The 20,463-nt window shown below is 40.1% G+C and overlaps 2 protein-coding genes across 3 annotated transcripts; both read right to left on the reverse strand.

The window, feature by feature from the left end:
* Positions 1-47: 47 nt before the first annotated feature.
* On the reverse strand, positions 48-12,205 carry LOC139613654 (phosphatidylinositol 4-phosphate 5-kinase type-1 alpha-like). 2 transcript variants are annotated; one of them, XM_071470461.1, is made up of 16 exons: positions 12,080-12,205; positions 8,761-8,795; positions 8,122-8,214; positions 7,563-7,693; positions 7,337-7,454; positions 6,777-6,929; positions 6,320-6,619; positions 4,884-5,119; positions 4,671-4,754; positions 4,510-4,558; positions 4,293-4,377; positions 3,994-4,164; positions 3,749-3,881; positions 3,601-3,663; positions 3,398-3,497; positions 48-3,275 (listed from the first exon to the last, which is right to left on the reverse strand). In XM_071470461.1, the coding sequence occupies exons 1-16, from the start codon at positions 12,123-12,125 to the stop codon at positions 3,273-3,275; spliced, it is 1,800 nt and encodes a 599-aa protein (XP_071326562.1). In that variant the 5' UTR covers positions 12,126-12,205; the 3' UTR covers positions 48-3,272. The 2 variants fall into 2 exon arrangements, with proteins under 2 accessions (XP_071326562.1, XP_071326561.1); XM_071470460.1 differs by having other exon boundaries at positions 48-3,497.
* An 859-nt stretch (positions 12,206-13,064) lies between these two features.
* On the reverse strand, positions 13,065-19,584 carry ecm1b (extracellular matrix protein 1b). The gene is made up of 11 exons (XM_071469900.1): positions 19,353-19,584; positions 18,585-18,635; positions 17,684-17,752; positions 17,453-17,515; positions 17,249-17,284; positions 16,862-17,142; positions 15,742-15,959; positions 14,450-14,738; positions 14,139-14,338; positions 13,831-13,918; positions 13,065-13,699 (listed from the first exon to the last, which is right to left on the reverse strand). Exons 1-11 carry the CDS (start codon positions 19,420-19,422, stop codon positions 13,517-13,519), a joined length of 1,548 nt encoding a protein of 515 aa, XP_071326001.1. The 5' UTR covers positions 19,423-19,584; the 3' UTR covers positions 13,065-13,516.
* Between the last annotated feature and the right edge of the window lie 879 nt (positions 19,585-20,463).

The raw sequence follows: 20,463 nt of genomic DNA on the forward strand, positions 1-20,463 counted from the left end.
ACTTCTTTTTTAAATTCACACTAGTAACAGCAGATAGGGACCAAAACCAAGATTTAGAAAATATGTTTAATCCTTTAAAATCAGACATGAAAACATCACCACCACATAACTGAAAACATGGCAGGAGGGACAGGCAGCACATATTGCATGAGAAGGCATTTCCGTGACTCCTATGTACATATACACATTTTATACACAGTAAAAATATAGTAATTGAAGCATATAGGACAACCAGCAACATTGGCTCGTAAGCCGTGTGAAACATTCATGTAGAAAAAGCATGGGAGCTTAACAACCCAGAATCATCATGGAGAGAATATATCTATCATATCACAATCTAAACATGAAATATAAAAAGTGAAATTGTCAAATAGTCCCCCTTCATAGGCAATACACACTATAAAGTTTTCAGACATCCTTCTGTCAGTTTACAGTATACGTACAATCATCTAAGGTACATAATACAACTTTATCATTTCAGCCGACAGCAAACAATCATATTAATAAATATACTTCTTAGAGCTGAAAGGTGACAGATTGTGGTTCATATTGCATTACTTCAAATGTATTGTAGTGTCTACACTGAGTGCACCGCCATTTAAGCACCGTAGGATGATGTTTTTCTTGTGCCATGGGTGTAGTACATAACAACTGCAACACAACTGGTTTGTATCCAGCAATCACTTTGTACCACCCATTAAAAAAAAAAAAGTTACAACATAAAACATCCAAATCAAACGGTCATAAAAAAAAAATCTAGATTTTTTTCAAATCTGATTTTCTTGGAGTGTTTTTTCTTTGGTGGCTGTTTGACTCTCAAGAAAATAAATACAACTTTAAACTGATCTGTTTGAGATAATCAGTATGTTACATTTCAGCATAATATCAGAAGTGATCAATTTCAAGTACATTTTTCCAACTACACAAAGGTGGTAAATAGTGGGTTCTATGAGCTACCACAATTGCAGTAAATTAATTTTTTCACAGGATTTCACAGGAATGTGGAGTTACCCCTTGAAATGTCTCAGGCCAGACCAAAGTAAAATAATTGTTTGATGAAGAAAAATAAATCTTTACAGGGACTAGGTTTATGTCAGATACAGCCTATCAGACATGAAATTATTTAGCAAAAAACATCCAGTTTAATAATAGATTCTTAAAACACAGGTCAGCCCAGTGTTATTACCATATACAACAGTCCATGCAGGTGTCCAGGAGTGTTTCATTTCATTTTAATATCAACTATACTGGATCCTGAACATTCACAGGAACTCCCATCTCTTTTCTTTGGTGCTGCGACTGGCATATAATACAAAAGGCCCAGTCCTGAATCCTCAACTGTGCATTGATGAACATGAGTAATCTTCCTTCTTTCTACATCCATAACTCACATTTCCCCTTCTCCCTCTCTGCTGCACAGACCACATGTGCTCAACAAACATAAACAGTAATTCAATAAATGAGATGACGTCTTGGATATTGAGTTCTGCTACACTTCAACCTGGTAGTGATTTAAATTTCTATATCAGAAATATCTTGTGGGGGAAAAACTTTCAGCCAAGCAACATCTGTGACTTGTTTAGTGCCCTAAACAATAAGATAAACATACAATATTTTGTGGAAACACAGCTTCATTTTCATGAACCGCCGGGCAAAAAGATTAATAAGACTACATACATACCAAAAAAAAAAACAACAATTTACAAAAAATTATTTTACATGTTTAGTAATATTGGTCCAAGAGTGGATGTGGGTGGGTATCATTTCTGTAACCAGCAGAAATGAATACTGATGGACAGATGACCGTTCCATCTGATGTCAGAGGAGTTACAAGGTTTAGCTGAGCTGATGAATTAAGGTGACTGCACACTTGACAAGAATGTAACCAAAAGGGATTGTACTAGTGTTTGTATTAAAATCTGAAATCCTTTTAAACCTGACAACTGATTGGTTGGTCCAGACATAGAAATGGCAGTTTGACGATTTCAGCTGTAGTGATAAGGCAGGTAGTGATTGTCTGTATGACAACAAGACTAACCTGTAAAAAAAAAATGTCAGTTATACGTCACGTTGTGGGTGAAACATGTAAAGGCACAGACATGACAGACAGTAGCTTGAATGTTACTGTTCTATTAACTTCATACCATGACTTCACTGAACAGCATCTACTGGCCAGCAATGCTGTTGACAGCTCTTCTCTCTGTATTCATTTAAATTTCAGCACATATGGTCACATCAGAGGGGGAGATTTTCGGGTTATACAAATGTGGTCTGCCATGTTAATAAGACACATAAGAAAAACATTGTAATGTACATTCTGCAGTGGCAAGATCTAGTTGGACCTTTGCAGCACCACCGTGGCTTCCAGCAGAATAACTTGTCACCAAACATGGAGTAAAACGACCATAGATGTCTGATTCAACCCATCCCTTCAGCGTTTAGAAATCTGACTTCGAACAAATACTGTACATCCACAATGCAGACGTGATTGCAGAGTCGTCAGCAGCGAGTGTTGATTTAGAACAATGACCACTGATCGTGAGGAGTGCTGAGGGGAAATGGATGTGTTGTAACAGGAACACTAGTGCGTGAGTCACACAAATGTGAACCCACTTAGACTGTGCATGAGCACACAGGAAAGTATTCACTCCTACAAATGCAGGCTATGCCCTTTATGTGCTCTTAAGTGTGTGTGTGTGTGTGTGTGTGTGTGTGTGTGTGTGTGTGTTCCTGCTGAGATGCTGTCTGTGCCCACTCACATCTCTTCATGCTGTGAAAAGTGGGCACAAGGACTGACTCTTCATGAAGTGTTTGACTGCCTTCACCATGCACTGGTGACTTTTTGTAATATACAACTAATTATTTGGTTGTTATGTGGCTGGGGTTATTAAAGAGTTGCCAATTCAGGGTCATGCAACACCTTTTTTTCCCAAGGTGTTTATGAAAGACATCGGGGATTTGGGACAGGTGTGGACAAAATGTGTGTGCACAGTGACTTTGTTGATGGCTGAGAAGGTCTAAGGCCTAAAGCACACTGTCTTCTTGATCTTCCCATCATTGCTTTTCTCATTGTCACAACCTCCATTGCATCTTGCTGTTTCCTCCAGCTATCCCTGTATATACTATGTGTAAGGGTGAGAAAACAGCTAGGTGCGACGGGGGGGGGGGGATTCCGTGGTGCAGACTTTCACTCTCTTCATTCTTACTTCCACCCACCTCACATCATCCGGAAATGCCTCAACCATTGATGGCACTGTGTCTGTTTTTTTTTTTTACTGTGAAGATCAAAACAATTCAAGAATTATGAAGGGTGTAAGAAACTACTACTGGCAGCTTCTCAAATAAAACTGCAAATAATATTCAATCAGAGATGTGTAAATTCATTGTTTAGACTTACAAAACAGATGTTGGTCTCGGGGACGATGTCTGATAGTGAAACTACATCTTCGCTTCCAGACAGGTTGCCTGAATTGTCTGCAGCCCCTTCTGCCCCAAAACTGGAACAGAGAAAAAGACAATTAATGAGATGTGAGGGAAAAATATATCTTCATTCAAATTTGATGAGGATGTTGTTTTATGACCTATCACTGTCTTCTGTACCTGTGTGTAGCACCCTGGTCATGGTCAGTGTTTGCTGATTTGTGCACTTCCACTCCTACAGAACTGCAGAGAAAAGTCAGAGCAAAGAAAATTAAAACTGTGTGAAAGTGAGATGGAAGAGTAAAGGTATTTAGGTTATTATCTTTACCGCAGGGGAGGAGAGGTAGACGCAACTCCTGTGCTGCCTAGTGATGAGGTGGACAGGTTGGCCTCACAGTCAGCAGGGTTGTCTACCAGCGGAGGGGTCCTTGGAACAAGATCGGGTCTGCCCGACTGCACGCCTGAGAACAGCATTATTACGAATTTCAACATCAGCATCTATATCTATACTTTCAGCACAGCTATTAATTGTGGTGTGGATACAAATAAACATTGTGATGGCTCTGCTCTTACCACTGTCAGCCTCTGACTCTGTGCTTTTAAAGTGGCTGTGGTACACCAGTCTGGAGTCGACAGCTGACTGTCCTGTTGCATGGGAGAGCGGGGTAGGACCTCCTAGGGTGGGGGCCCTTCTAAGCCCTCCCTGACCTCCACCACGACTCTTCTTAGATGGTGAGGGCTTTACTGAAGAAGACAAAGGACATTGAAGTTGAAATGATCAATACAGGCACCAAGACATTTCAATTGTGTATTCTCTAAGCTGTCAAGGCGTCAAGATCTTGACAGCAGTGAGAACATATATGAAGACTCACGTGGAATTTTCTTAAACACTGTGTTGCACATGAACTGCTGGAAACGCTCTGCATAGAAGCCAGGTCTGTGAACCGAAACTGTGTCCTAAAGTATTCAAACAGAAACAGAACCATTAGAACCTGACAGACACAAACTTATTCAAGTTTCTCTTCAGTTTCTCTGCTTATTCATTTTTTTCTTCATCTTTCACAGAACATTTAGTGTGTAGGCTTTTACCCCATCATGGACCAAGGCCTTCCAGGAGTGCTCCAACTTCTTAATAAACCTAAATATGAAGACAAAAGAATTGAAACTACTATTACTGCAAGTTCTCTAAATGGGTAATGGACGCTTGTTCATGAATTAAGAAACTGATTTGGCTGCTGTAAAACACCAACCTGTAGGACTGGAGAATGTCAATGATGCCAATGTAGATCAGCAACCTCTCTCCTTTAGTATTACGACCTGGAATCCCACCCATGCTGAAAGGACAAGGCCAGAGGCAAGAAAAGATCATTTAATTGCCATGTCGCCGTCACAGATCACACCACAAATCAACACTCCAGCTCCAATTCAGCTCTGCTTGTGGTCAGCTAAGCAATAAGACTCACTGGTCTTCTGTATCTAAAGCTCCCTTCCCTCGAGCCTCCCCCTGGATGGACTCCATGGCTGTACAATACAGACTTTTCTGGGCTTGTGGCCGGCGCTGATCTGGAGTCACGGCTCCCTCTGACCCACCACTGTCCCCCGAACTGCCCCCTGCACGCTCCCGCTCTCGACTGGCCTGGTCCATGTTGTGGATGCCCATCAGCAGACTGTAATCCATGATCTTGAAACTCTGTAAAAGCTACGTAAAACATACAAATACAATCAATCAGTTGACACAGTGAGGAACAACCCCTCGTCTTAACATTCATACAGTTTGATGGGCGTGACACACAGACTCAGACAACATATTTTTGCAGGAATTTGCCTTAAAGGTACAGCTGTAGAAAAACCTTTGCACTCAAAATAGTATTCGCAATATTCTGTGAGATGCTGGAATCCATTTCATTTGTGTGCAATCTTTGTGTTTTGTCTAGCGTCCATTACTTAAAAATATTTTCCAAAATCATGTTTTTTTAAATTTAAAGTAAATTCAGATTTTATGGTGGAGGACAGTAAAACTCTAAAACATGTGCATGCATGTATTCAAAAATGTTGATAGTGTGATGAGAAACACAATCAGACAACAACAATTAGCGTGCACGATGGAACCATTGATAGCACCACATCAGTTCACTGAGTGGCTATGCTGGTTGAGTTACTAAAGAGGATAATATAAAAATATATAGACATAAAAGGATGATAACTCAATAATGTATACGTGGATTTAGGACCAGAATAATCAAGAAAAGCAACAGTGATGACAAAGGCCTCTGATGGAAAGAGATACTCTGGTCAATAAATAACATGCAGCCTCTGTCCTGTAAATTTCGTGTCTTTGCCAAGACCAATGATCCAAAATTAAACAAAACATATTGACATCCCGTGTTAACAATGAAAGTCTATTCCATTAATTTCAAAAGGGATCGTCCCTAAAAGTAAACAGAGTATTAACTTGCAGCGTCATGTGAGCATGAGTCATCTCTTTAACACTAGACTCCTGTTGACGACACGACCAGCAATGGTGGAGCTCATCTTTAAGCAACAAACAAACTGTGACCTGCCTCATATTACAGACACCTCTGTAAAAACAGCAAGTTTAACAGCAGAAAAACTGTGTTGGTGTTCATGTTTCTGCACATTTGTTCTGCAAGATGATAGTGAAAGACTTGATGTTCAGAAAGTTGAATTCTCTATTTGGCAAAAATATGTCTTTCTAGTTAGGCTATAACAATAATGTATTCTGCTTGTGTACTATCTGAGCTTGTTGTGTGATTTAAATACACTTGCATATTGTAACAGTGCATATACATGTATCCTGTAATTCCATGTGGACACCAACAGTGCACGATACTTGAATAAAAATCAATCAGTCAATGAAAAACATCTCTCTGTGACTCACCAAGCAGTCCCTCTGTATAGTCTTGCACAGAGCGTTGTAGTTGTCCGCTTCTAGCAGCAGGCCGTCAGGCAAGTCCTGGATGAAGTCCAGGTCTTTGTGAGTGGGAACAGCCTTTTCTCTCTCCTTAGGGGAGGCTCGTCTCTTATAGGTGGAGCCCTTCAAGTCGTATTTGAGGTGCATGGGGATGATCCGAGGCAGAAGATTGTTCATCACTACAATACGGATATTCTTGCCCCCTGCCTGAACACAATACAGTCCATAGAACTTGGGCAGCAGGGTGCGCTTGTTTTGGTTTATGTTCTAGATGGGAGGAGGAACATGGAATAATTAGATATTTTTACACTGTTAAACTGGAAAGAAATTGTTGCTCCCACTCATTTAAGCCTCCTACTCTCATGATAAGTATAGTTTTTGCAATAATAATTACTCATACTGAACACACTCTATCCAGGCTCACCATGAAGTATCCAGGCAGGAGTTTCTGGAGGAACTCAGCCTCTTTGTGTTGCACAGTCTTGATGATGAACTCATCATCACTGGAGACATAGAAGAGAGATCCGCTGGCTCCGGGATTAGACAGCTCGATTAATGGCTCATTACACAGAGAATACTTCAAGAGGAAGAGGAGTCTGCATTAGTATCCAGTCAAAACAGAGCAAACATGTTGGCAAATCCAGAACCCTCTGGGCCACTTGATAAAAACACATAGATTCCTGACATTGACTTCTGACTACAGTTACTTTATTGAAGTAACTCAATAACATAGATGTGGGGTCATTTCTAATTGGAAGGAGCATGTGAATGAGAAGGCCTCTCATGCCTTGTTCATTAAACCTCACTGACTGCCAAAACAGGGAATCCTCAATTTAAGTGACTCTCTTCATGCTCAAGAGGGAGGAACTACAGATGAACACTGAAATAAACCACTCTCCCATATGAATATGAGGACAGTGACAAAAGCCAAAACAAGAACACTTTTTGTAAACATGGTAGTGTGTGTTTAGTGCGAGTACTGACCAAATAGTCATCTGGTCGAATGCCAAACAGTTCTCTGAAGTAACGAAAGGCAATAGGAGCGTAGGTCTTAAAGCGAAAGTCACTGTAGTGATGAGCAGGTGTCAGGTTACTGCCTTCACTGGAAACACGAGAGACAGAAACATTAAACTCCATGAAACAAAAAATTAAAAAAAAAAAAAAAAGAACAAATCACTACGTTCATTCAACTGCAATTTCTACTACCAACCTGGGGAAGAAGATGCTTTCGACCACCACAAAGTCCTGCATGAGAACATCCCTCTCCGCCTTTTGGCTTAAGCTGCCAACTGTGTGAGCAATGCCCAATTGGATTGCACCTTTCAGGGCAGATGATGTGGTCTAGAGGTCAGAGAGGAACAGAGAGAGTAAGCGTCGGAACCAACACCATTTTACACTTAAATTTTCATTTGTCAGACACTTTTTAGTGAAAGACATCAGTAAAGCTTCAGTGCAGTGGAAGACCTTGGTGTAAGTGTTCAGAATATAAGTACAACATCTATTTAATAAGTGCAAGGAGATTGTATAAGGAAGTGCACCAAAAGCGCACAGTAAGTGCTAGTTAGACATTAGACATTTTACCCCATCTGACTTCTGCTGTTTCACTCACTATTTTAGGCGTCTGCTAATAGGAATTCCCAGACTAATTTTAGAACATAAACACCAAACATGTGCGTGTACACACTGGTCTTTTTTCCACTTTTCATCTCTGCTGCTCAGAGCAGTGGGTGTCAACAAACCAGTGTCACCGACCCCCACCCTGTTCTAACCTTTTTATAGGTGGTCTCCCCTGTGGTGGTCTCCACGCCCCGGTGTCCAATGGTCTTCTTCATACTCTGAGTTGTGCCTGAGGAGCCAGGTATCTAATGAGAGGGACAGAGAGAAAAACATTTAAACATGGCCTGGTGTGTGTGTGTGTGTGTGTATGCCTGTGAACACAAAACAAAGAGCTACATGTATGTAACCTTTAGACCACACATGAAAATCTTATGCTGTGGTAACACATCAACTACCTCACAACTGGGGCTTAATGATACTGCTGAAAAATCAGGTTTCATTATTTTGAGAAATATTCTGATTGCAATGAGCCATTATTTTAGAGGGATTGGTAATTTTTGAAAAAATATAAAAATGATGACAATGTGATTTTTGCTAGGATCGAACCAGCAATGTGCCCTTACGTCTGGAGGATATAATTTGTAGGCCGGGGTATCTCTGTAACACCACAAAGCTTCATTTATAATGATATGTTGTCACTCATGACGGCTGTCTAAATGCAGACTTGAACTCTCTAAACCTGTTCTGCTTCCTTGCACAGAGTTGACTGGATCAACATTTATATTACTTGGGGCTATGCATAATGCAGAGCTGTTCTGTCAATTACGTGAGGCATTTTATAAAATCCTTACCTCTGACGGGGCCATTTTTCGGATGCTGCTGGTCCCTAAAGACAGAAAAACGTAGTAAAATTGTGATTTTACAATGTGAGAGACAATGACTCTTAAGAAGCTGAATGAAAAAAAACACTGAAGACTTCCCTGGTACAGACTTGACTTTATGAAACCCATATACATGTCAACCTATGCTGTCAGTGTAAACTCGATGCTTAAAATCATTTTTAAGACTTTGAGTTGGCAGCTTTTAGCATGGAAGAATCTGTTAATGACTGTATGAGAACCCCTCTGCTGGTTAATTAGCCAGGATATTTCCAGCACTGGCTGATGACTATAAGGCCAATGATGAGCCCAGACCTAAATGTGGCCACAGTTACTAACTCTGCCCCTGATACCACCAGCTCTCTGCAAACTGGAACTACTTCTCCCCTGAGCTGGTTGTTCCAGATTCATCTGGCCCCCGAGGATGTGAGTCTGCAGTCACCAACTCCTTTAAAAACATTTCTAGTTTTTTTTTTTTTTGTGTCACAGCCTACTTTGTGTCTCATAGTAACTTTGTTTTTTGTCATCTTGATTAACTCCAGTATGCTATTGTTATGAATACATGACATTTGTTTAATTAGAAAATCTGAAAAGCTCATCTTATGAACATAGGAGTACTATTTTGTAGGCAGACGCAAACTCTGGATGTGTGCAAAATTTACTGACTTGATAACCAAAGAAGTAAAATTGTAATATATGACACAGACAAATGGTCTTTGCTCTTTAATAAGCACAAAAAAACAGCACACAGCAGTTCTGTAGGAAAAGCACACAACTGAAATAAAACAAATACTTCACATGATTTCCTCTGTCCTTACATAAACTTGCTGTTTAAACCTACTATCTCGCCCACTCTGCAAGCACCTCTAGCCTGTAACCAATGGCAACATCTACTTCAATGCTGCAGTGCCACAGGTCAATATACACACAAAAAGATGTTAGGAAGATTATACACCTGTAGTAACAATGCTGTGTGTAAAATTTACGCCCAGCAGTGTCAATCCAGGCGATGCACAGTAAGTGGACATTTCAACCCAAGACAGATGGGAGCGTTAATAATATAGGAGAATCACTGAAATGCCATGCATCTCTTCTGAGTTAACAGGGACACACTGCAATCCATCAGGAAAAAGTGAGCATCATTCTTCCCACATTTCCTCTCATTATGTAAAACAACACACTATACATCATCACTACTCATGCAGTTTCTGCTCACACACACAGAAACACTCACGCACACACCCATGCGGGTACCTCGCTGCAATGCTCTCCTCCAGAACTGAGTCCTAATATCTGTGGAGCAGGACATGGTCAGCCTAAATGGCTTAACCTAGTAAACGAGCAACGTTACTGTGTGTAGGTATGAGAAGTGTAGTGCTGAAGCTATTGATCGATTGAGCAGTTAAAAAGGAAAATCAATCAGCAACTATTTTGATAAGTGATGAATGGCTGCAGTCATTTTCCCCAGCTAAACTGAAACACTTTCTGGTTCTGGCTTCATAAGTTTGATTAAATTAAATTTGCTGCTTTTCTATTACTATACATGTTATTAGACAGTGACTTTGACTTTTGGACTGAAAGTCTAAAAAAATAAATAAATAAAAGACGATGCCTTGGACTCTAGGAAATTATAACGGCCATGTTTTTCTATAATAATTGGAAAATTAATGAATAATGAAAATCATCACTAGTTGCAGTCCTAGTTTTCATCACATTACAGAAAAATGTCAATGTAGAACTAGATAGTAACATACAGTGTGCAGCAGATTCAGGGTTAGAACCAGACTAACCTAATTACTTAACAATGACTTTAGCTTGTTAGTGACAGGCCTTACGACAATAGGCAAACCATCTGTTCCTCCCTGTATACCAAACAACTCCCTGCCAACCTTGTTCCCATGTAGCCTGCAGCTTGCACGGGGAAATAATATGGGACATGCAGAGTCTCTTAAAATCATTTTCTGCCTGAGAAGACTCCATAAATATACTGGTTCTTGGCCTGATTAGGAAACAGGGCCGATAAGGACTAATACGGGAAACAACATTATGTTACTGTCACTCAAGTGGCTGTGAGTGTGTGTGTGTGTTTGACAGAATGCTGTATCTTGTATTTGTACAGTCTCAGGCTGTCAGCCAATTGGAGGCCACAAGAGAGCTTTGAAGTCACTATTTTTATTCACTGATTCAGACTGGGTGGCTACTGAGGGAAGAGCAACTCCTGTATACACAGGGAAACTAATAAGTGACGCACAACTAAATGGATTACCAAGATGAAACGTCTCCATCATCTGTTCTGTCCTCAGAAAATAAAATACTCCTGAAAGCACTTGAGCTGCCCACCACCCTTGTCTATCTGTGTAGCCTCTGAAAACAGAAAAAGTCCAGTTCATAAGCAATTCACCATGCCCAGATATGAAATCAGAGATCCTAGACAAACCTTTCATCAGCTGTACAAGGACAGCAGAGTGAAAGCAGCCTGGTTGTTAACTAGATAACAACGAATGGCATGTATCAATGGTTTAAAGAATGTAGGAAATCAATTAACTTAACATTTGTTTTTGATAATACATCACCCCAACTGTGAAACTTTGGGAAGTAACTGATAAGAGGGTAAATGTTGAAGATACCAAATGGAGATTGCTAGTTAACTTTACCGCAAACCTAGACAGACAGACAGAGGAGGAGGAGGAGGAGGAGGAGGAGGAGGAGAAGGAGGGGTGTAATGGGCGAGAAAGGCGACGGGATAACGGTGTGGCCACCGTTAACTTCTCCTGGATGGACAGACCCGTTTGAAAAAGCAACCACAGAACATGTCCCGTTTATTTCCTCGACAAAATAGTGATATTTACCAAACCTCATGCTTCCAGTAAACTCATTAGCACAGAAAAACACCGTTAACGATGTAACCGGCTTGATAACAAAACACACCATTTAGCCAACGTGGACCCAAAAATATTTCGTATTATGAACTAAAGTAGATACCTCAGTATCAGTGCTGCCAACTAGACCGCCATCTAAAGCTCCGTGTGATTGTTAACAACAACAACAACAACAACTACTGCTGCTGCTGCTGCTACTAAGGGTGATTAACAAGGCAGCTAGACAAGCTAGCCACTGCTTGGTTCATTTGTTAGGTTGAAAGCCTCGATGCTAGCTAGCTAACAGGCTAACCGGGACATGATAAAGACATAGTCAACGTATCACACCATTTTCGTCACTACAAAATGTCACACAGGTCTGTTTGTTTGATCGCTGGAAGACAACAAAGAAGGAAGGTTTAGCCTCTAGGTACCTGTCGGGGCTGTTGATCCCGAGTCTGCTGTCCCAGCAGTCGCCATTATGGTTTGACTGTTCACATCACAGGCAGCGCCGACAGTTGAATTCTGATGCTCATGTCGCAGCAGCACCACAGCGCCCCCACCGGCCTGAAGGGGAACAGTTTCAGTTTCAGTTTTACAGTTACACTAAAAATGGTTTACAAGTTTGAAAATATATAACTTAGGATAGGTAATCATTTTTTATTTCCAGTGGCTTTTAATATATTACTTACATTATTATTGATAGTGATATTTTAAAATCACTTTATCAATAATTTTACCTGGTGGACTATTATACAGAGTAATTTCTGGAAATGTATATATTTTTTTAAATAACATAAAAAGAGATGCCTAAAGCCTCCTCTGAAGGTGTTCTAACAGATACTGACATGTACCTCACCTCTGTTAAGACCTCAGAAAATACAAGAGCTATAAAATGCACAAGACATTTATGTGAATATGGGTTTGTTTTGTTTGTCTTGTTTTATTCAGAATTGAAGACATAGTTTTATGTTACATTTATTTCTTGATATGATATTGTAATGTCTCTTTGATGTGAATATTTTGCAGTGAAGACAAAAAAGTGTTTGTTTTTTTTCAATGTCATGGTTCCGTTTAAGCATAACAACTTGTTTGTTGTTGGCTCATTTTTTATTTAATTTTATGTCTTTGTCCTTTGTTGGATTTGTGTTATTTGTGTGTGTTGTCAATGGCAGAATAAAATCTAATCAAATTAAGTACCTTAGATTGCTAGTTTTTTTTTTTTTTTTTTTTGGTTTTTTTTTGGGACAATGTTCATTCATCAAAAGAAAGCAAATTTTTATCGTGTCCCTGGTCAAATGTTAAAAGTCTGCCTAAAAATCTAATTTGAAAATCAACCTATGTTAAGTTGTTAAGAAAATTTTTTTTAATATAACACTACACTGTTAAACGAAAGAATACAGTAAACCACACAAAAGGCACATTTAAAAAATGTTTTTATTAGAAGTGTTGTAGATATGATCTCAACCACAAAACCATATAAAAAGAAGAGAGCTGATCTTGCAGCTCCAAAGGAATCAAGAAAATGCATGTAATTCATTATCAAATGTGTACAAAGCAGCTACGAAAATAGTGGTACAGTGACTAAAACACCAGTCTGTTTTATAAATTGTGCATCTAACAATACATTTGTTTATTCATAAACGTACTCTTGTGATAGCAATGCTTCCCATGTGATCTCAGACAAGAATATGTGGTAGATGAAGCTAGAATTTGGTCCACATATTGTATATACTTTTCATCTTACAGACCTATAAGTGCTGCAATAATTTTTCCTGTTGAGTGACGAGAGGCGGCATCTGCTGCTAGTTTGCCATTTCCCTGGATGGCCCTGAATGCCAGTAGGGTCAGCAGCAAAACGTCATAGGGGTTCAGGAGATAGGGCACCTTTTCTTCTTCTTCTGACGTAAGACATTGGTCGCTTTGGTGATGGCGTCCATGAGAATTTTGGTGACACACCTCGGAGTCTCTTGTGAGGGCAGGCGGCAACAGCGGCGGACAGCTGGAGGAATAGGCTTCCCTGATGAACACAGGGTCCCTGACATTTCCTCAATCTGATTTCATGGAGATAGCAAGCCCAGGGAAATTAGAAATTGCATCCAAAAATCTGAATTGTGTGTTAAAAGCTCTTCAACTACATTTAAAATATTACGTTAGACTTTGTACTTTTGCTTTTTGAACTCACCTTCTGCACAGAACAAACGGTCTTGTCTTGTTCCGACAGGGGGCAGCATTGCTCAACAAAGCTTTTGAGAGGAAAACCAACAGGGAACCTGAAAGGCAATCACATCGTTAACATGTGCAGATATGTTTAGATTTATGACAATATTCATAACACAGAATTTACTAAAGAAAAAGCAGTGTTGGAGATTACAGCACATCAGGGAGCTTGAGATTCACATATTCTTTGTGATAGAAAAAATGACAACAGAATCTGTGATGATGGAAACAGAAAACCAGATCTATGGACAAATGTAGAAAATAGTGTCTTACTTCTTCTTGATGATCTTGTGAGTGTCACAGATATTGTTAAGTGACAGCTCCTCAGTGGCAGAAGTCATATTATAGTGAGGGTCAGGAGACATGTTTTGGAAACAGCTGTAGCGTTCATTTTCCCCCTCGCTCGAACAACAGAGGAAATCCTCCTGTCCAGCATTCTTAACTAAGCAGAACCTGTTAAGCTCCTCACTCCACTAAAATAAAAAAAAAATGACAAAAGGAGATAAGCAGGTATAAGAAATAACTCAATTCAAGCTAAATTTACACATATAAGGATGAATATTTATGTTTCTTCTTTGTTTAACCTTCCGATCAGTACAGTTGAGCACATTCTTCTTCTTTTTGCAGCACTGCTTGAATCCCTTCTCAATACGATTAATGGTCTTTGCCTGACGAGCCAGCCATTGATAGCCTAAATCTGGCAGGCACTTGACATTGTAGAGGGGGCGTTGGTTTTGGTTGCGACACAGTGATTCAATGGTATCTGCGGTAGGTCGTCCAGGAGGAAAGTTGATCTCAATTTGCTGGGAAGTGGATGGTTTCTTTTCCTTTTTTCCCCTGTTTGCTCTGACACCATGTGGAGTCATCACTGTCCTGCAAAGTATGAGGCATACTGGAAGGTCAGTGCCAAATATGACCTCCTTCAGCCTCTATGATGCATTTAAAACAAATCACTTCCTTTCAGGGAAGCTGGTGATACTGTATTTTTGCTATATTGTCATCAAATAACATGAAAAGACCAGCACCAACAATGTGTGTTGCTTTCAGACTAACACTGCTTGAAAAATGCAGTGGAACCACTCCATTGACGCATTGGGGGTTTCAATGCAGTGGAAAATAAAAAACAAAAAAAACAAAAGCTGAGCTGTTGGGGTGTTAGAGGAGTTAGGAGAGGAGGTGCTCTCAGAAGTGATGAGTCTTCAAGAGATTCTTGAAAAAAGAGAGGGAATCCCCTGCTCCGATAGCATTTGTTAGCTTTTTCCACAATCAGGGATCCACGGATGAGGACAGTCTGGATTGCGATTGCCTTGTGTGCAGGCCACTGAAGATTTTAGCAAATGTCACTCAAACAGAAGTAAATAGCGCATTTGTTGGGGATTACTTTCAACAGTGGATTATTACACATTTGGGGTTCTACTGAGCATTAACAGTTAAAAGGACTCTATGTAGAGTTAACTCAAAATAAACTAAGCTGTGAGTGTTCGCTGTAATGAAGGAACATTGGTGTAATGTAATCTGGTGTAATGATGTGGCTCACAGTTTTTGGACAACAATGGAGATCAGTAGCACAGAGGAATTAACTCTTAACTATATAAGGCTCTGGCTACAGAGGCAGCATGTGTGAGTAGTGTTGAAGCAATTCATTGTTGGTTTTAGTCTTTTTATGAGATGTTTTGAAAGAAAAAAATAATAAAAATAATAGAATATCACAAGGCTTATCCTTTAAGATGTGGCTGGCAGCTGTGCAGCATATTTAATGCTGCTCCAGCATTATTATTCTTGTATTTCATTGATTCTAAATATTATAGCAACGTAGCGATGCTACTTAAATTAGGTCGTAAATATGAGTGTTAATTTTATTTATTTCCTTGCATACCCCTGGCAAGTGCTGGAGTCAAAGATGAAGTTGGCAGTAGAGGGGACAGTAGAGGGGAGCGGGGACACAGGGCTCTTCTCTGTTGGTTCGTAGTTTGGGTTCGGAGCGTCTCTGTTGAAGCAGTTCAGCATGTCCGTGCCTGTTAGTCTGCAGCAGTCATACAGACGATCCTTCACTGATGAGTCCTCCTTACAGAAGGATTTGACCGACAGCTCCCACTGCAGTAGAAAACGCAAAACAACATAGACTTTCATTGCGTATGAATTAATCCTTTAATGCGTACTTAAAGTCTGCGTGCCTTAGGCCGTAGGCTGAGTGAATGAATGGACCACCCGCAATTACATGGAGTACGCTAAGACATAGGCCTACCTAACCAAAAATGAAAAAAAAAAAAAAAAAATAAGCAAGAGGAAGGTGTTAAGATTAAGGCAATGCTTAATGAGAGGTTTGTTGCTTGCCCTCAGACAGCTCCACTGGTGCTCATGCCAAGGCCTGTCTGTTATGTCTGGCAGGGTTGTATATAATAGTCTTATCGACTAGAAGCGCTCAAGGCCTTCAGCTTTGTTTAAAAAAAAATGTAAGCACCATCATTTCTGCAATGTGAAGAATGTTTCATGCTTGTTTAAAAAGATATCTGGGGTAATACAAAATCATGCAAAGAAAAGACATTATGTTCAGTATGCAAGAATATCTAACACTAGGCCCATTACATACAGGTTCAGGAATTAAGTTAATAAGAATACAAAGTTACAAAAGTTGACAACAGTATGACACCTATTAACAGCCTTCTTCTACAGAAGGGATATAGTGGATTACATTAAATATATCTTGGTTTTTAATATGATATCATATTGGTGTGAAATCCAATTTTATATCCACAGTGCATAGCATCATATATTGTGTTTTTCATCACGTCACATTGCTATTTGAGCGCAAGGAGAGACTAATGAGAATACACGACTATAAAATGCTGAAAGTAAAAAACATTATCAACAAAGTCAAATAAATCAAGAGAATCAGAATTAGAGCAAGACGATACAGGACACCACATTGTCATTTTTATGTTTACCCAGAGTAAGAAATTGCTGAATTGGCCACAAGGGCTGTTGTGAAAACTTACCGCCTGCGTGGCGCAACACAGTGTCACTTCTCTCCCCCATGTTTGGTTCCCTTTGCAGCATGTGCTAAACCAGGACTCTGCGTTATTGACAGCATTGGCCCTACGCTTCTGCTGACCAAAGCCAGAGCCAGGAAAATAAGAGCGTGGGTAGTGAGGACGAAGGTCTCCATAGAGGCAGATGGCCTGGAGATTGTCAGCGGTCGGACGGCTGAGAGGAAACTGAACGGGGAAGTTCGGTACGAGAAGGCCACCAAAAGAACGGGGCCCAATACCTGGGGGATCTTAGAGGAAAGATCAGGAATCATAATATGAATTGATACTTTTAAAGAAGTAGGTGGTACAGAGTAAATGGAAACTCCAAAGAAAGACAGGAAAATAAATACATACGTCCTCTTGGTGTCAAAACTCCTGGTCTGGAGCCCCCTGGTGGAATAAAGGTTGTATTATTCAACACTCAAGTGTTTTCTTTATATAATGAGGCTTTATTGACAAGGTTTGGTGGAATAAGACAGGAAAGGGATGGAGGGATGGATAGATAGATAGATAGATAGATAGATAGATAGATAGATAGATAGATAGATAGCAGCTTACCTCTCTCACTCAGGGCATCAAACTGTTCCGGTGGAGACACAATTACCTGTTCTATGGGGAACTCTATGAAAACAAAGACAACAAGAAACAAATGTATATAACAACAAAAGCTACTAAAAAAAGCTGAGCCAAGCAAGATGAGTAAGAGTCAAATGTTTCAAGGGAACACGCTGCTATGTTGTTATGTGTCAAAACAAGGTCATAACAGAAGATTACAAAGACAAACAGTACCCTGGGGATCGAAGAGCTCTGTCCAGTCCACCTCTCTCTGCAACATGAGTGACTCTGGCACATCCATCTCTGAAAGATACATGTTGATTTTTAAAACAATTCTTCACAGGGAGGATATGCTACTGTCTGCATATCCTAAGGCACCAGACATAAAGAAAAATACAGGTGGGTGACAAGTATAAAAAATGAGTGGACAAACAGGATAACAATGCCCCCATCTATAGTGCAGAAGGGGCCACTGAGCAGTTTGGTGAGTATGTAAATGATGTGAATCATATGCTGTGGCCTTCAGTCACCAGATCTCAACCCAATTCAACACCTATGGGAGAATTTGGACTGACATGTTAGATAGCGCCACCAAATGAGGGAATATCTTTTGGAAGAATGGTCCTCATGCCTCCAGCAGAGTACAGAGATTTGGAGAATCAGTGCCAAAGAGCATTGAAGCTGTGTTGGCAGCACATGGTGGCCCAACACTTTACTAAGACACTTTATCTTGGTTTTTCCTTTAATTTCTCACCCATCTCCATGTATATATTGTACATCTACAGGTTTGCCAATAAACACTCTATGCATTACCTAGAAAAAACTTTTACCCAACTTCAAACTCAAAGGGGTTCTATTGAATCAGTATCATCAGGGTTATTTTTTCAAACTGGAAAGCTCCCTTTAGAGCCACAGAAGACATTATACAACTGATTTTAGAGGTTAAGTAATTCTACTTGGGACAAGCAAATTGAACGTCATTAGCAGAGTGGTCCTTAAACCTCAGTCTCAAACTCAAGTCCTAACCCTAACATAGCCTCTTGAAGCAATGAGAGCTGACCAAATGCCACTCTGAAAGTCTGAGATTCAAACTGGTCCTTGCAAAGATACTGCACTAGTATGTGAATACACACACCTTTATTGTTAAGGTCAAAAGTGACCTCACGCTGCTCCATGAAGTGCTCATCTGGAAAGAGAGAGACAGAAAGCCAGACAAAGTTATGTAAATCTCCAATGTGTTTTCAGTATAAAGTACAAAATATACTGAGCGTCAGCCGGTGATGGAAGAAGAATTCAGATTGCTTACTTAAAGGAGTAGTCAAAATACTCCAGGATCCTATCAGTGTTTCGTTATCAAATATTACACATAAGATATACTTATCTTAATGTTGTACAGGTTTAAGTTTTATATATGAAAAAGATCACAGATTTCACAATTTCCATGTCTACACAGGGATTTATAGTCCTATAATCTTGCATATTTGTTAGTGTACTCTAAAAATTATCAATCATATTTTATGACCTCATAAGTAAAATCTTTATCTGCAAAGTAGTTACAGCCTAGATATCAAATAAATGTAGCAATAAATATTTAGCCCTGAAATGTAATGAAGCTCAAGTAGTCGTATTCAAGTCAAGTACAAGTACCTGAATACTGCATCCTACTTGTGTAATTGCACTTTGTAACTTTCCACCACTGCAGACATCTGGACAGACTCGTTCTTAAAAGTACTTCAGAGTCTGTTTGCTACAGGACTGATGACAATGTGTTTACAGGCGAGATGAACGCATAAAGAGGAGTTCAGACGAACAAAAATGGAGCCCGGCCTGATGGCCCAGCAGCAAACACAACAAATCCTGGCACGATATCAACAACGACAGGGAGAAAAAGTAAAGCACCAACCTCTAGATGCTGAGCTGAGTAAAACCAACACCAACACGGTGGAGCAGACTAAAGCCCAAGACGAGCCCATTGCAAAACTTAGTCGTGTCTGTCCCGTGGTGTTCGTGGTCCTGCTGACTGTCTGTCCGGGCACAGGGAGCAGAGCAGAGCAGAGGCCGCCCAGGAAAACACGCTCAGCGGGGCAGCGCGCAGACGGGCCCGTTAATTGGTCCAACAGAGGCCGCGGTGCTGTCCGTCTATGTGAGCTGGAGCCCACAACATTTTATGGTTGTTGTGGGGGGGGGGGGCGGAGTGAGAGAAAAAAGAGAGGGAGGGAGGGAAGTCTTTTAACATGACTCATATGTGATCCGTTCAAATCCTGATCTCTTCCGTAAAAGCTCGACAATCCTGAACTTGTTTATGATTCTCTTTTTTTTTTTTTTTTTTTTTTAAATTCATGCTGGATGTTACATCTAAACAGTGAACTCGTCACTCATCTCTCCACCATCCCATCAGACCAAGCAGCTAATCATCACCTGTTGGCTGAGCTGAGCCAATCAGCTGTTCTCGCTGAAACGCTTCGGGGTCGGTGCCACAAGATTATGATTGGCTAATTACTGTCATTATTTTGTAAGGAAAAATATTTGTTATAAAGTTGTCATCTGCCAAGTATTCATTACATTTTCAAATCTGAAAACAGTAAAACTGTTTAACCTTATAATTCAAACAGAGGAATTGCCCTTAAAAAAATAAAATTTCTGTCATTTTATGTTGCCTTCCTATCAAGGTTGTAGAGAACTCTGTGCAACTTTTTTCCAGGGTCAAACCCATCAAAAGTCCACCCTTTACCAAGAATTTGATATTTACTTTGCCTTCAAACCAATATAATTCATTATTGTTTTTTATACGTGAAAAACATAACAGATTTCACAATTTCCCTGTCTACACAGATAATCGTTACAGGTAGATCTTACCAAACTGTGTCACAGTGTGTAGGTCTTTTTATTGTGAGGCTGGTGGACTGTAAACAGACTTAAGTGGCAGAGCCAGAGATATCCTGTCCCAATAGAGGTCAAGAAAAGACAGGGTCCTACAATTCCCACAAGCTAACTTCATTGCATATTTTCTTCCT

The sequence above is a fragment of the Trachinotus anak genome, unplaced genomic scaffold (genome assembly GCF_046630095.1).
Source record: "Trachinotus anak isolate AG129_WGS33_773 ecotype Australia unplaced genomic scaffold, CSIRO_AGI_Tana_v1 ptg000032l, whole genome shotgun sequence".
NCBI classification, from domain to species: Eukaryota; Metazoa; Chordata; class Actinopteri; order Carangiformes; family Carangidae; genus Trachinotus; species Trachinotus anak.